Raw genomic sequence first — 16520 nt, 5'->3', positions numbered from 1 at the left:
GCTGGGGAGGGGGGTCAACTCTACCAAACTCTCCCCTCTTCAGAGAAAGCCCAAGTGCTGGTTTCAGAAGCCTAGAGAGGTTCTTGACTTCCGCCAACTCTCGGGTGTGTCCAGTTGAGAAGCATATACAGCAGGGGTCTTCCAACCTGGCCCTTTGATGACTTGTGGACTTCAACTCCCAGAATTCCTCAGCCAGGCATGTGTGCCTGGCTGAGGAATTCTGGGAGTCGAAGTCCACAAGTCATCAAAGGGCCAAGTTGGAAGATCCCTGATCTACAGGTACTGAGAACCGGAGGGGTGACATGTTCTCACGCTGCTGTCCTTCCCCTCCCAGGCTCTGGAGAGCATCGCCAAGACCTGGGCTGTCACCGCACTGGACATTGTGCCTTACAAAGAGAAAGGGCACCACCGAATCAGGTAGGTCTGCTGGGTTCCAGGAAGGGAGAAGGAGCGTCAGGAGATAGTTGCTGACCCTGGATAGGTCTGCTTTGGGCACACCAGGTCAAAACTCTACAATGCCTGAAGGTGGACCTTCCTCTAAAAAAAACAAAAAAACAGTGGCCCCCTGAAGGCAGAACCAAACATCTGGGTGGGAGTTTTTTTAAAAAAACAAATTTTATTGGTTTTTTAATTTCTTAAAACATAGTATTCAGGACACACCGTGGTGCTGGGGTAATCAAACATCCTAGAACAAAACATATATACATAGTACAATCAATACATCAAATATTCCCTCTCTTTCCCCCTCAAATAGCATAGTGTATTTGAAATGTCCAATTCTAGCTTAAATTTATTCAACCTGAACCTGTTTTAAAGCTTTATAAATTTACCATACCGTAATCAAATTAACTTTAAATAAAGACATTTTCAATTCAGATATCCCAAGTATGTTCTGCTTTCTTAATTTTATCAAAATCTTATTTATTTCTTCTTCCACTGATCTCCCCTATTTAAAGAAAAATATTAATCTATCCTATACCTTTCTAATCCATCAATTAATCAATCTCTTTAAGCTGACAAGATAATATCAGACCTTAACTCCTTTCAATCCATTAAACAGAATTCAAATCTCATCCAGTTAATTATCATAACTAATAACATCCATATCATCAAAGAATCACATCATCTTATTAAATTTCAATTAATTAATAATTCAGTTCAAATCTAAAACATCTCTTCAATTTTCTTCATTCCATTACATAATAATTTTCATACAAATGAACCTAACATTCTAAAAAATACATTCTTAATATTCTAGATTACCTTGAAACCATTATATAAAAAATATCTCATTTTTAAACAAAAATATTGATCTATCTTAGACATATCTAAATGTGTATATCTATCTATTCTATACATGTCTAATCCATCAAATAATCAATCTCTTTAAGCTGACAGAATAGTATCAGACCTTAAATCATTTCAATCCGTTGAGCAGAATTCAAATTTCGTCCAGTTAGTTATCATAGCTAAACATCCATGTTATAAAACAAACAAGTCATCTTATTTAATTAACATTCAATTAATTATTAATTCAATCCAAGTCTAAAACATCTCTTTACTTCAAACTCATAATCTTAATCCTTACATCAGTCCATAATTCTAGGTTGCCTTTAATCCAATACATGAAATTTTAAATGAAATCTGGGTGGGAATTTGACCTTAGAAGCCTACGACGGTCATGTTGGTTTCCAGAAGCAATCCAGTGTGCTGGTGACCATCATCCAGGGTTTAATGGGTTTGGACTGAGGTAGAGCAGCTAAAGATTGTCTTCTCCCCCGCCTGAGCTTTACAATCTTCTGGGTGAATCTATCTCTGGTGGTCCTTGGTGGTCTCTGAACTTGGTCTGGAGAGCTGAGGGAGGTTCAAGGACTCCACAGTTCAACCTCTAAGATCCTGGTTAGAATGTCCTAGAACAGGGGTAGGCAACTTTGGCTCTTTTATGACTCGTAGATTTCAACTCCCAGAATTCCTGAACCAACATGGCTGGCTCAGGAATTCTGGGAGTTGCAGTCCACGGGTCATAAAAGAGCCAAAGTTGCCTACCTCTGTCCTAGAAGGTCCAAGTGAGTTCCAAAATCTCAGGAGTGGAAAGAGGGAATGTAGAATGGTGTAATACGTCTTTAGCTGACAAAACATGGGTATTAGAATAGAATAGAGCTGGAGGGGACCTTGGAGGTCTTCTAGTCCAGCCCCCCGCTTGAGCAGGAGAACCTATACCATGTCAGACAAGTGACTGTCTAGTGATGAATCACCTACAACCTCTGGTGGCAAGCTGTTCCACTGGTTAATTGTCCTCACTGTCAGGGATTTTCTCCTTAATTCCAGGTTGCTTCTCTCCTTGATTAGTTTCCAACCATTGTTTCTCGTCCTTCCCTCTGGTGCTTTGGTGAATAACGTGATCCCCCTCCTCTTTGTGGCAGCCCACCCCCAATACTGGGACACTGCTATTATGTCACCCCTGTTTCCTCTTTTTTTAGACTAGCCAAATCTAAGTCCTGCAACTGTTCTTCATATGTTTTAGTCTCCAGGCCTTGGATCATCTTAGTTGCTCTTCTCTGAACTTTTTCCAAACGCTCAACATCTTTTTTGTGATGTGGTGACCAAAACTGGCTACAGTCTCCCAGGTGTGGCCTCACTAGGGTTTTACAAAGCGGTACTAATACCTCGCGTGGTCTTGTTTCTATGCCTCTGTTTATGCAACCCAGGATTGTGTTAGCTTTTTTTGGCTGCTGCTGCACACGGCTGGCTCAGGGTCAAGGGATCGTCCACCAGGACTCCAAGGTCCCTCTCACAGTCGCTGTTTTTAAGCCAGGTCTCGCCCAATCTGTACTTGGACCTTTGATTTTTCAAAATGAAATTCAATGGTGAAAAAAGGAAGGTTCTACATTTAGGCAAGACAAACCAAATGTACAGGTATAGTACAGGGGGTACCTTGCTCAATAGTAGTAACTGTGAGAGGGACCTCGGAGTCCTAGTGGACAATCACTTAGATGTGAGCCAGCCGTGTGCTGCAGCTGCCAAAAAGGCCAACACGGTGCTAGGCTGCATTAACAGAGGGATAGAATCAAGATCAGGTGAAGTGTTAATACCACTTTACAATGCCTTGGGATGGCCACACTTGGAATCCTGCATCCAGTTTTGGTCACCACAATGTAAAAAAGATGTTGAGACTCTAGAAAGAGTGCAGAGAAGAGCAACGAAGATGATCAGGGGGCTGGAGGCTAAAACATACGAAGAATGGTTCCTGGAATTGGGTATGTCTAGTCTAGTGAAGAGAAGGACGAGGGGGTGACATGATAGCAGCCTTCCAATATTTGGGGGGGCTGCCCCCAAAAAGAGGGGGGTCCACCTATTCTCCAAAGCGCCTGAGGGCAGGACAAGAAGCAACGGATGGAAACTCATCAAGGAGAGAAGCAACCTAGAACTAAGGAGAAACTTCCTGACAGTGAGAACAATTAACCAGTGGAACCACCTGCCTCCAGAAGCGGTGAATGCTCCAACACTGGAAGTTTTTAAGAAGAGACCAGACAGCTATTTGTCTGAAATGGTCTAGGGTTTCCTGCCTGAGCAAGGGGTTGGACTAGATGACCTCCAAGGTCCCTTCCAACTTTATCATCATTATTATTATTATTACTTTGCTTTTCTCCACACTGAAACTCATTCGGTTGGACGGGGCCCCTTTTTCGAGTATGTCCAGCTCCTTTTGGTCTTCTGGGTTGTCTACCTAAAGTCCATGAGGGACTCTAGGTCGAGAAGAGCAGATCTTCTGAGTCAGGAGTAGTCCTCTGCTACTAGGCCTCCTTTGAAGGAAGACTCTCTTTCTGCAGAGGAACTGAGGATGTATTCCAAGCGCTGGACGACAACCAGGTGGCCTTGTCCACCATGAAGGCTTCCCGCTTTGTGAAGCCCTTCGAGAAGGAGGTGGACCGGTGGGAACGCTGCCTCTCGCTCATCCTGGAGGTGATCGAGATGTTACTGACCGTGCAGCGTCAGTGGATGTACCTGGAGGTGAGGTTCTTCTCCTTCTGAAGGCCTGGGGACGTTCCCTCCCTCGTCTCTTTGGTGGGGCAGAAGACCACCGTGGTGGTATGATGAGCAATATGAAGGAGGAAACAAGATCGTCCTGGGTAGCCTTTTCATGAAATGGCTGGGCGCTTTATAATCCAGATGTGTCTCCTCTCTCCTCCATCTCCAGAACATCTTCTTGGGAGAAGACATCCGCAAGCAGCTGCCTGGTGAATCGTCCTCCTTTGACAACATCAACAGCAGCTGGAAGACCATCATGGACCGCTTTGTCAAGGACAACAACGCTCTGCGGGCTACTCATTACCCAGGTTGCTGTTCCTCTTGTCTGTCGTGGTGGAGGGAGGGTCCACGACGCCAGGGAAGAAGCCCCTTCTGCTTTGCCCCCGACTTTTCCAGGTTCTCCCTCAAGCTCTGGAGATAGGAAGAAGGTCGTAGGAGGTCTTCAGGATTCTGAGACCTCCGAGGAGATCAAGTTTCTTATGACTTTTCTGTGGTCTTCTCTGCAGGCCTGCTGGACAAACTGGTAGAAATGAACACGGCCTTGGAAGATATCCAGAAGTCCCTTGACATGTACTTGGAGACCAAACGCCACATCTTTCCACGCTTCTACTTCCTCTCCAACGATGACCTCTTGGAGATCTTGGGCCAGTCCCGCAACCCAGAGGCTGTCCAGCCCCACCTCAAGAAGTGCTTTGACAACATTAAGTGCCTCAAAATTCAGAAGGTACGACGCAGGGTAGACAGCGGTCTCCCGTCCAGATCCCTTCGGTTTCTCCGTGGCTTCCTTTCCACGTCATGCGGTGGCTGGTTGGCGCCAGAGTTTCTTCTCGGACTTGGCACTTTCGCGTGGGCAAGCCCAAAGGAGCAGATCTTCCCTGGGTCAGGAGATGATCGGGGCACCGTTGGAGACACGTCGTTCTCCTTTCCCTCCTCAGATTGGGGCCAGCAACCGTTCTGAAGCCCTCGGCATGTTCTCTCTGGACGGGGAATACGTGGACTTCACCCATTCTGTACTGCTGGAAGGACCGGTGGAGGTGAGCCATTTTCTCCCTGGCTTCATCTGGAATCATTCGATACCTGTGAAGGTTTCGAAGACACCACCTGGCGTGAAACGCCATGTAGACCTTTGACCCATCCCTGTGATGGCGAACCTTTTAGAGACCGAGTGCCCAAACTGCAACCCAAAACCCACTTATTTATCACCGGGTGCCAGGTGGGACATAGCCCACTGGGTGCGCGTGGCTGTGGTGGTCATGGCAGACTGGGTGGGTGTGGCCAAGGTGGGCATGGTCACCTCGATGTTGCTCATGGGGAGGGATGCCTGTGGGGGCCGGGCAGGGTTGGGGGAGATCCAGGGAGTCTCTGGCGGGTGGGGCGGTGGGCAGGAGGCTCGTCCTGTGGGGTGAGGCAAGGAAAGGCGAGGCAGGGGCTGGGGCAGCTGCTGCCTGACACCATCGGCCCCTGCACACAGAAACCAGAGAGCGCATGGGGGCCGACAGTGTCCGTCAGCAGCCACAGCCTGCCGGCCCCTCGACCGGTGCACTCTGGGGCTCCACAGCCCGCCACCAGAAGTTCAGAGAAGCTGGACAGACGGCCGACAGCTGAGGAGGCGATGCAGTGGGTCGTGCCCGGAAAAAGGAGACCATGCGAGGCCAGGCGGGGAGGAGGGTCAGGGAGGAGGGCAACCAGCCGTGCTGGGATGCATTCGGCCACGTGGGACCTTGGCAAGTTAGCAGGCGGCTGGTTGAAGAGGGACGGTTGCCATCTCTGGAGCATGGCGTGTGCCCACAGAGAGGGCTCTGAGTGCCGCCTCTGGCACGCGTGCCATAGGTTCGCCACCACTGATGTAGACCTTTGACCCATCCCTGTTCCTGGCTGGAGGAGAGCTTGCTTGGGGCTGAAGACAGTGCCGTGGAATCCTTTTCCTGCTCTTCCGCCCATCACCCCAAGTTCTAGGCCGGCCCAGATCGCGCCTGGTCTTGTTGGGCGTTGACAAGGGTGGCGCCAGTCCATGGTGGTTCCCTGCTCCTCCGCTGAACGGTTCCACAAGGGAGGGGCTTGGCGGGCTCCTCGTCCGTTGTGACCGAGAATCCATGTGTCCCAGGAGTGGCTGTGCGACGTGGAGAGGGCCATGCGCTGGACATTGAGAGAGGTGCTAAGGAACTGCCGACTGGCCTTGAAGAAGATGTTGACCAAGAGAGACAAATGGGTGAAGGAATGGCCTGGACAGGTGAGGACGCGGAGATGGGGCAGGAAGTAAGGTGGAGTCTCTGGGATGTCCTAGCAGGTGCCAAGGCGATGGCGAGCCCTAATCTGGCCTGGCACCCCATCTTTTTTTGGTGGAACATGCTGGTCTCCTACCAAGGTGCTTCCACCCAGATGTTCATATCCCCATCCTACCTGTAAGATGATCGTGGAGTTCTTCGACCTGAGGAGATAAAGGTGGGGAGGGATGTTTATGGCATTGACTCCCCCCCATCACAGCTGTAACTGGAGGCTCCTATGTACCCCACTTTGCTAGACCTTCCCCGTGGGTCCTTCTTGAAATGTTGGCGCTCCCTCCCTTGAGCAGAGACATCCATGGGGAATGGTTTCCTTCTGCCCTCCTCCCGTCATCCCAGCTCAAGCTGAGGAACAGGGAGGTGGGTCTCCTTCCCCCTTCCCCCCCTCAATTTCCAAATGGGCATCCATGGGCTGATCCCCCCCTTCCCGGCAACCTCTGCCAGATGGTGATCACCGCCAGCCAGATCCAGTGGACGGCCGACGTCAGCAAGTGCTTGGCCACCTGTAAGGAACGCGGGGACAAGAAGTACCTCAAAGCGATGAAGAAAAAGCAGGTGAGGCTGCCACTGCGACTCTCGGCGCCCTGCACACACACACCCCTCACCCTTCCAAGAGGCCGTAGCACAGATAGTAGGGGGTAGTCCTCATCTTACAAGCCCGGGAATTTAATACAGGGAGTCCTGGACTTACAACGGTCCACTTAGTGACCGTCTGAAGGTACAACGGCAGTGGAATAAAGCGATTTACAGCTGTTTTTCGCCCTTACCACCGTTGCGGCGTCCCCAGAGTCACGCGATCGAAATTCAGACGCTCGGCAACCTAACTCATCTTTAGGACGGCCGCGGCGTTTCCCCCCCTGGGTCATGTGATCCCCTTTGGTGATCTTCTGACCAGCAATGGGAGGGGGAGACAGATTCACTGAACAACGGTGTGACTAATTTATCAACCGCCGTGATTCGCTTAACAGTCGTGGCGAGAAAGGTCGGGAAATGGGGCAAAACTCAGCAACGGTCTCGCGTAGACATTTTGCGCTCCGTCGTGATCCTAAGTATCTACGGCCTGACTATAGTCTTTCCAGGATGTGTGATTTTCCGTCTCTCAAGCAACGGGTGGGGTAGAGCAGGGGTCCCCAATCCCCCCGTTCTCAGTCGTGGTTGTAAGTCGAGGACTAGGGTTCTACTTGCTCGACCGCATAAAATTCTGGAAAACGCAAGTTGGAGTGACATGCTCGTTTTACGTCTTGTGAAGCCCTTTTTGCAAAACTCCGGACAGCCGGTTGTTGCCCCTGTGATGTGACTTTAAAAGCTTGCCTGGAGCACAATTTGAAATGGGGGAGGGGGTGCTGGTTGTGTTGAAAATTGTGTTGCCTCGCACTATAGTGTCCCGTCTCTTTTGGCCCAGGCTGTCTCCAGCTTCCTCTTCCGCATCTCATTTGTGGAGAGGGACCTGGAGGTGCACACCTGTTTTATGGCCAGCATCATTCTCAGGCCTTCTAAAGTAGGGGGTCCCCAACCTTCGGTCTGTGGACCGGTACCGGGCCGCAGCACGCCAGCATCCGGTCTTCACAAACAAGCAAAGCCGCATCCGCCGGATGCAGGCAACACACAAAACCACGCACCCTCCGGTCCGCGGAAAAACCTCTCTCCACGGAACCGGTCCCCGGTGCCCCAAAGTTTGGGGACCTCTGGGGTAGAATCTCATCCCTTAAGCCAGTTTTCCTCTACAGTCCCCCCCCCATCCAGCTGCTAGAATTGTTAAGATAGACTGCAGCTGGACTCGGAAGCTCCACGCCGCCCTCAGGATGAACAGACGCAGACTGAAGTTTTCTTTTGTGTTTGTGTGTGTTTGTGTCGGGGGGGGGGGAATTAGATCTCCATGCTCAACAAGTACTCGGAGGCCATCCGGGGCAGCCTGACCAAGATCATGCGGCTGAAGATCGTGGCGCTGGTGACGGTGGAGGTCCACGCCCGCGACGTCATCGAGAAGCTGTACAGGAGCGGCCTGCTGGACGTGACTTCCTTCGAGTGGCTGAGCCAGCTGCGCCTCTACTGGGAGAAGGTGAGGAGGAGGGAGGGGGTGTGTGAGGGGGTCTGCCCAAGGGCGCACACAGGCGTGCGATGCCCCTCTGTGGCAGTGGAGAGGCCCTGCTGCTGCCCTCTGCTGGAGAGAACGGGCTGCGCGCTGTGCTGCTGTGCCCGCTTCCTGCCTTGTGTGCGGCTGCCCCCTGCTGGCCACGTGTGGAACCACAGATGAAACACAGGTGGCAGGCCCCAAAGGATGGTCTCCTCCTCCTCCTCCTCCTTCTTCTCCTTCTCCTTCTTCCTCCTTCTCCTTCTCCTCTTATTCCCCTGCTTCTCTTCCTCCTTCTCCTTCTCCTCCTCCTCCCCCTCCTCTCCTCCTCCTCCTCTTCTTCTTCTCCTCCTCCAGTCCCCTTCTCTCCTCCTCCTCCTCTTGTTCCCCTGCTCCTCCTCCTCCTCTTCTTCTTGTTCTTCTTCTTGTTCTTCTTCTTCGTCTTCTTCTTCCTCCTCCTCCTCTTCTTCTTCTTCTTGTTCTTCTTCTTCCTCTTCTTCTTCTTCTTCCTCCTCCTCTTCTTCTTCTTCTTGTTCTTCTTCATCTTCCTCCTCCTCCTCCTCCTCCTCCTTCTTCTTCTTCTTTGTCTTCTTCTTCCTCCTGTTCCTCCTCCTCCTCTTCCTCCTTCTCTTCTTCTCCTCTTCCTCCTCCTCCTCCTCCTCCTCCTCCTCCTCCTCCTCCTCCTTCTCCTCCTCTTGCAAAACCCCCCTCCCTTCTAGCACTGATGTTGTTCCGTCGTCGGGCCTTGAAACGTCTGCAAGAACACCACCCAGCTCAGAGACCATCGGGGACACCACAGGCCATTCCTTCCTGCGTCACCAATCCCGTGTTCCCCTCTGTGGGCCCTGCAGTTAGAAGGGGGTCCTCACCCCGTAACTTAGGGGCGAACCTCTCTCCCCCCCACCCCACCCCACCGCCCTCCTGCTCCAACGGAAGGTCTCCTTGCAGGATTTGGACGACTGTGTGATCCGGCAGACCAACACCCAGTTCGCTTACGGCTACGAGTATCTGGGGAACTCTGGAAGGCTGGTGATCACCCCACTGACTGACAGGTGCCCTGCCGGGGAGGAGGGGGGTAGGAATCAAAAGAGTTTGGGGCTTTCGGACCCCCGTGGAAGTGGGAGGACGAGAAAGTGTGGGATTGTCAGAGGCTGCCTGGATTGCCTCTTGGGGGGGAGAAGGGTTTGCAGCGGGCAGCGGTGCTGGCCGCAGCGCAAGGGGTCCTTGACTTACGACCCACAACTGAACCCCCCCATTTCTGTCGCTAAGTGAGACCGTGGGGGGTTTGCCCCCTTTTCCAACCTAACTGAATCAGTGCAGTGTGAAAACCAGGCATAAGTCGCTTTTTTTAAGTGCCGCCGTGACTTCGAACGGCCGTTAAAGGAGCCGTCGTAAGTCGAGGACCGCTTGTGCCGAAAGGCCAGACAGTTAAGGACTGAGCCCCCGGGGTCTGGCCTCCTCAGGTGCTACATGACACTGACCACGGCCCTCCACCTCCACCGAGGAGGGTCTCCGAAGGGCCCAGCGGGCACCGGCAAGACGGAGACGGTCAAGGACCTGGGCAAGGCACTGGGCATGTACGTGATCGTGGTCAACTGCTCGGAGGGCCTGGACTACAAGTCTATGGGGCGCATGTACTCCGGACTCGCCCAGGTGAGTGAGTGCCCGGAATGGAATAGAAATAGAAATAGAATGGAATAGAAGAGAAATAAGAATAGAGTAGAGTAGAATAGAATAGAAATGCAGAATAGAATACAAAAGAATAGAATAGAATAGAATTACAGAATAGAATAGAAATAAGAACAGAACAGAACAGAACAGAATAGAATAGAATACTAATGATAGAATAGAATAGAATAGAATAGAATAGAATACTAATGATAGAATAGAATAGAATAGAATAGAATAGAATAGAATACTAATGATAGAATAGAATAGAATAGAAGCTGGAAGGGACCTTGGAGGTCTTCTAGTCCATCCTTGACTTACGACTGCAACTGAGCCCAGCTTTTCTGTTGCTATGTGAGTCAGTTGTTAGCTGAATATCGCCTCGTTTTACGGCCTTTCTCGCCCCCGTTGTTAAGTGAATCACACCGTTGTTAAGTGAACTGGGCTTCCCCCCTGGACTTGGCTCGTCAGGAGGGGTATCATATCACCCCAGGAGACACGGCGATCATCATAAATACGAGTCAGTTGCCAAGTGGCTGAACTTTGATCCCGCGATCCTGCAACGGTCGTACGTGTGAAAACCGGTCCCAAGTCCCTTTTTTTCAGCGCCGTTGTAACTTCAGGATGGTCACTAAACGAACAGTCATAAGTCGAGGATGACCTATGCTCTGATGACCCTCGGTGGGGGTCCCCTGGCTGACCCACACCGCTTTGCCTCCCCACAGACGGGCGCCTGGGGCTGCTTCGACGAGTTCAACCGCATCAACATCGAGGTCCTGTCGGTGGTGGCCCAGCAGATCCTCTCCATCCTGTCCGCCTTGGCGGCCAACATGACGCGCTTCACCTTTGAAGGCCACGAGATCAACCTGGTTTGGTCCTGTGGCATCTTCATCACCATGAACCCAGGTGGGGCCTGGTGGGATTTCAGGGGGGGGGGAAATGTCCATATTTCGGAGGGGAAAGCCTAGAATTTTGGGCCCCAAATATTATTCCCAATGGTTTGTCGCAACAGTGAGGACAATTAACCAGGGGAACAGCTTGCCACCAGAAGTTGTGGGTGTTTCATCACTGGAGGTCTTTAAGAAGAGACTGGTCGGCCACTTGTCTGGGATGGGATAGGGTCTCCTGCTTGAGCGGGGGGTTGGACTGGATGACCTCCAAGGTCTCTATTCTATTCTATTCCATTCCATTCCATTCTAGTCCATTCCATTCCATTCTAGTCCATTCCATTCCATATATTCTAGTCTAGTCTAGTCTAGTCCATTCCATTCCATATTCTATTCTATTCTATTCTATTTCCTATTCTATTCTATTTCCTATCCTATCCTATTCTATCCTATTTTGTATTTCTATTCTATTCTATTCTATTCTATTCTATTCCAGTCCAGTCCATTCCATTCCATATATTCTAGTCTAGTCTAGTCTAGTCCATTCCATTCCATATTCTATTCTATTCTATTCTATTCTATTCTATTCTATTCTATTCTATTCTATTCTATTCTATTTCCTATCCTATTCTATCCTATTTTCTATTCTATTCTATTCTATTCTATTCTATTCTAGTCCATTCCATTCTAGTCCATTCCATTCCATATATTCTAGTCTAGTCTAGTCTAGTCTAGTCCATTCCATTCCATTCCATATTCTATTCTGTTCTATTCTATTCTATTATATTCTATTCCTTATTCCATTCCATATAGTCTAGTCTAGTCTAGTCTAGTCTAGTCTAGTCTAGTCTAGTCTACTCTACTCTACTCTACTCTACTCTAGTCCATTCCATTCCATTCTATTCTATTCTATTCTATTCCTTATTCCATTCCATATATTCTAGTCTAGTCTAGTCTAGTCTACTCTACTCTACTCTGCTCTAGTCCATTCCATTCCATTCCATTCCATTCCATTCCATTCCATTCTATTCTATTCTATTCTATTCTATTCTATTCTATTCTATTCTATTCTATTCTTTATTCCATTCCATATATTCTACTCTACTCTACTCTACTCTACTCTACTCTACTCTACTCTACTCTACTCTACTCTACTCTACTCTAGTCCATTCCATTCCATTCCATTCTATTCTATTCTATTCTATTCTATTCAGTGTTTCTCAATCTTGGCCATTTTAAAAGGCGTGGACTTCAACTCCCAGAATTCCCCAGCCAGCATGGTTGAAGTCCCCACATCTTAACTGTGAAAGGGAGGAATTGGCTGTCTGGAGAATTCTGGGATTTGAAGTCCACACCTCTGAAAGTGGCCCAGCATGGTTTAAGAACAATCAGGAGAAAAATCTGATCCTTGCATTCAACCCTACATCTCACACGCTGGCTAGGGGAATTCTGGGAGTCGAAGTCCCACCCTTCTAAAAGTGGCCCAGCTCCGGAAACACACTGGGGTGGACAGCCTGCCTAGGGCTGGGCCTCTCCCGCCCGCTGACCCGCTCTTCCGTGGGTCGCTTGGGCAGGCTACGCCGGGCGGACGGAGCTGCCGGACAACCTGAAGTCCATGTTCCGCCCCATCTCCATGGTGGTGCCGGACTCCACCCTCATTGCCGAGATCATCCTCTTCGGCGAAGGATTCAACAACTGCAAGGTAAGGGGCCGCGGGGGGGTGGGGTGGGCCTGGGGGGCCTGGGGCGGGACATCCCTGGAAGCCCAGGGTAGATGCTCTCCCTCTTCTCCTCCACCATCCCAGATCTTGGCCAAGAAGGTCTACACGCTCTACTCGCTGGCCGTCCAGCAGCTCTCCAAGCAGGACCACTACGACTTCGGCCTGCGGGCCCTCACCTCTCTCCTCCGCTACGCCGGGAAGAAGCGCCGGGTGCGGCCGGACCTGTCGGATGAAGAGGTGGGACGGGGGTCTTGTGGCGGGTGGTCCCCATGGCCCCCAAGAGGCAGCCCGACCACAATTTTCTGCTGCTAAGCGAGAATGTTTGCTGAAGGGGTTTGGTCCCGTTTTGTGACTTGATGGCCGTTTTAGGACCACCTTCCTTCCTTCCTCTTCTCTGTCTCCTTCCTTTCTTCTTTCTTCCTTTGCTCCTCCCTCCCTCCCTCCCTCTCTTTTCCTTTCTCTTGCTCTCCTTTCTTCTCTTTTTCTCTTTCTTTCCATCCCTGTTCCTTCCTTCATTTTTTTTCTGTCTCCTTCCTTCCTTTCGTTCCTCCCGCTCTTCGCCTTTCTCTTTCTTTCCATCTTTGTTCTTTCTTCTTTTCTATCTGCTTCCTTCCTTCCTCTTTTCTATCTCCTTCCTTCCTTCTTTTTTCCTTCCTTCCTTCCTTTCTCTGTCTTTTTTCCATTCTCTCTCTCCTCTCTTTCTTTCATTCTTTCCTCTTTTCTATCTCCTTCCTTCCTCCTTTCTTTCTTTCTTCCTCCCTCTACCTTTTTCTTTCTCTCCTACTCTCTCTTTCCTTCTTTCCTTCCTTCCTTCTTTCCTCTTTTCTATCTCCTTCCTTCCTCTTTTCTATCTCTTTCCCTACTTCCTTCCTTTTTTCTTTCCTTCTTTCTTCCTTTCTCTTTTCCTTTCTCTCTCTCCTTTCTTTTCTCTTTCTTTCCTTGCTCCTTTCCTCTTTTCTATCTCCTTCCTTCCTTCCTCTTTTCTTTCTCCTTTCTTCTTTCTTCCTCCCTCTTTTCTTTTCTCTCTCTTCTTTCTCCTTCCTTCCTTCCTTCCTTCCTCTTTTCTATCTCCTTCCTTCCTTCCATCCATCCTCTTTTCTATCTCCTTCCTTCCTCCTTTCTTTCTTCCTCCCTCTCTTTTTCTTTCTCTCCTACTCTCTTTCCTTCCTTCCTTCCTTCCTTCTTTTCTATCTCCTTCCTTCCTTCCTCTTTTCTATCTCCTTCCTTTCTTCCTTCACATGACACTGCAACTGTCATAAATACAAGTCAGTTGCTAAGCCTCTGAATTTTGTTCATGTGACCGCGGGGAGGCTGCAAGCGTGGAAAACGGTCGTAAGTGACTGTTTTCAGTGACTGCTGTAGTTACGGACGGTCACTAAACGAACGGTTGTAAGTCGAGGACCGCCTGCAACGGGCCTCCGTGCAGGAGAGGGGCGGGCGAGAGCTCCCCGAGGGAAGGTCTTCTCCATCCAGCAGCTTCTGCTCTGCCCTGCTCTCTTCTGGGTGTGGGACCTTCCGTTAGAACCGGGGAAGCTCCTTGGACGGGAAGCGAAACGTCTTCAAAGAGAAAGAACGCCGAGTCCAGTGGCTTTTTTGACATAAAATTTTAAAAAGCACCTTTGAGACCCACCCCGACCTGGAGGACGGAGAGTCTCCGTGGACCCTCCTCGGTGAGGACTAGGCCCTTGACTCGTCCCTCCCTGGCTGGCAGATCCTGCTGATGGCGATGAAGGACATGAACATTGCCAAGCTGACCTCCGGGGACGTCCCGCTCTTCAACGCCATCATCCAGGACCTCTTCCCGGGCATCGAGTGCCCCGTCATCGACTACGGCAAGGTCAGCCCCACCCACCCGACCCCACCCCACCCCGGGCGGGGACCCCTGCCTCCCTTGGGGAAGCGGCTGAGGGGGGTCCAGAGGGCCCAGAGAGGGGAGGGGGGGACTTGGCAGACCCTCCCTGGGGCGGCTGGGGGTCTTCTGGAGGGGTGGGAAGCGCTGCCAGTCTCAGGGACGCCCTTCCTTCCTTCTTTCTTTCTCTCGTCCCTCCCTCCCTTCCTCATTCCTTCATTCCTTCCTCTTTTCTATCTCCTCCTTCCTTTCCTTCCTTCCTTCCTCTCACTCTCCCTTGCATAATTCCTTCATTCCTTCTTTTTTATCTCCTCCTTCCTTTCCTTCCTTCCTTCCTCTCACTCTCCCTTGCATAATTCCTTCATTCCTTCCTCTTTTCTATCTCCTTCCTTCTTCCCTCCCTCCCTCCCTTCCACTCTCCCTCCCTCCATTCCTCCATTCCTTCCTCTTTTCTATCTCCTTCCTCCCTCCCTCTCTTCCTCCTCCTTCCTTCCTCCCTCTCTCCCTCCCTCCTTTCCTTCCTTCCTTCCTTCCTTCCTAACTCATTTGTTCCTCTTTTCTGTCTTCTTCCTTCCTTCCACTCTCCCTCCTTCCTTCCTTCCTCTTTTCTATCGCCTCCCTCCCTCCCTCCCTCCATCTTCCTCCCTCCCTCCCTCCCTTCCTTCTTTCCTTCTTTCCTTTCTTCCTCTCTTCCTTCCTTCCTAACTCATTTGTTCCTCTCTTCTGCCTTCTCCCTCCCCCCACAGCTGAAGGAGGTGCTGGAGGGGGAGCTGAGGGAGATGGGGCTGCAGACCATCCCCTTCACCATCATGAAGGTCATCCAGCTCTTCGAGACCAAGAACTCCCGCCACTCCTCCATNGACGCCGCCTTCAACCTGGTCCGGGTGAGGGGCCGGGGCCGGGCCTCCCTTCCTCCCTCCCTCCCTTATTTCCTCCCTTACTTCTTCCCTTCCTCCCTCTCCCCTCCCTTCCGTCCCCGCTCCCTTTTCTCCCTCCATTCATTCCTCCTTCTCTTTCCTCCCTTCCCCTCCCTCCCTCTTTCCTCTCCTTTTCTCCCTCCCTCCCTCTCTCTTCCCTCCCTCCCTCCCTCTTTCCTCCTTTTTCTTCCTTCCTCCCTTCCTCTCTCCTCCCTTATTTCCTCCCTTCTTCCCTCCCTCTCTCCTCCCTTCCTTCCGTCCCCACTCTTCTTTCCTCCCTCCTTCCCTTCATTCCTCTTCCCTCCCTCCCTCTCTCCCTCTTCCTCTCTCCCTCCCTTCCTCCCTTCATTCCTCCTTCTCTTTCCTCCCTCCTTTTCTCCCTCCCACCATTCCTCCCTCTCTCCTCCCTCCCTCCCATCCATCCATCCCTTCTTTCCCCTCCTCCCCTCCTTCATTTCCCCACTCCTTGGCCAGGAGCGACTGTGGGTTCCACTCTCCTCTTGCTGTGACAGCCACAGAAAAGTTGTGGGCCTCCTTTGAAGTGAGGAGGTGGGAGAGGGACAGTCTGGGTCCCCCTGCCCGACGGAGGGGCCTGAATTGCAGAGGAACCAGGAGGAGGAGGAGGGGGGGGGGTCTGCCTGGCCTGACTTTGCCTGCCGGTGGCTCTTCCATGCTTCTGACTTCAGCTTCCTCCTCCTCCTCTTCCTCCCCACCCTAGGATTATCCCCTGAACCCCAAGGCGGTGTCCCTAGGCGAGCTGTACGGAGAGTACAACCTCAGCACCAACGAGTGGACGGATGGCATCCTCTCCAGCGTCATGCGGACGGCCTGCGCAGGTACGGCCCTGCCCGCCCACCTGCCCCGGGCTTTGCTGCTGGTCCATTTCTCTTTGGGCCGGGGAGGAGGGGGCCTCACCCCAGTCTGATTAGGAGAGGAATTTACTCAAGGCCACGGAGATAACAAGGGATGACGCATACACCATAAACCTAGCAAGTCTGTGTGAATGCACGCCTGCCCGAGCAGTTTCCAAAAGGGAAGCCCAAATACAGTCTGAGATCTTTGAACATCCAAGCAACGTGGTCAGCCAGTCCAGTGGT

General features: G+C 51.1%; 1 protein-coding gene across 1 annotated transcript in view; it reads left to right on the top strand.

The window, feature by feature from the left end:
* The window catches only part of DNAH2 (dynein axonemal heavy chain 2), a 71782-nt gene that overhangs the window by 3882 nt on the left and 51380 nt on the right, over window positions 1–16520 (top strand). Inside the window, exons 4-19 of the mRNA XM_015824542.1 lie at window positions 335–417; window positions 3831–4011; window positions 4199–4337; window positions 4536–4753; window positions 4965–5063; window positions 6134–6259; window positions 6756–6866; window positions 8182–8370; window positions 9331–9434; window positions 9846–10035; window positions 10776–10956; window positions 12512–12639; window positions 12742–12894; window positions 14369–14494; window positions 15253–15390; window positions 16142–16259. Coding sequence (XP_015680028.1) covers window positions 335–417; window positions 3831–4011; window positions 4199–4337; window positions 4536–4753; window positions 4965–5063; window positions 6134–6259; window positions 6756–6866; window positions 8182–8370; window positions 9331–9434; window positions 9846–10035; window positions 10776–10956; window positions 12512–12639; window positions 12742–12894; window positions 14369–14494; window positions 15253–15390; window positions 16142–16259 — 2284 coding nt within the window. The remainder of the gene's footprint in view (window positions 1–334; window positions 418–3830; window positions 4012–4198; window positions 4338–4535; window positions 4754–4964; window positions 5064–6133; window positions 6260–6755; window positions 6867–8181; window positions 8371–9330; window positions 9435–9845; window positions 10036–10775; window positions 10957–12511; window positions 12640–12741; window positions 12895–14368; window positions 14495–15252; window positions 15391–16141; window positions 16260–16520) is intronic.

The sequence above is a fragment of the Protobothrops mucrosquamatus genome, unplaced genomic scaffold (assembly GCF_001527695.2).
Source record: "Protobothrops mucrosquamatus isolate PMUCROS unplaced genomic scaffold, P.Mucros_1.0 scaffold2277, whole genome shotgun sequence".
NCBI lineage: Eukaryota > Metazoa > Chordata > Lepidosauria > Squamata > Viperidae > Protobothrops > Protobothrops mucrosquamatus.
Note: the sequence above shows the minus strand (reverse complement) of the source record. Positions and strands in the feature narration are given on the sequence as shown.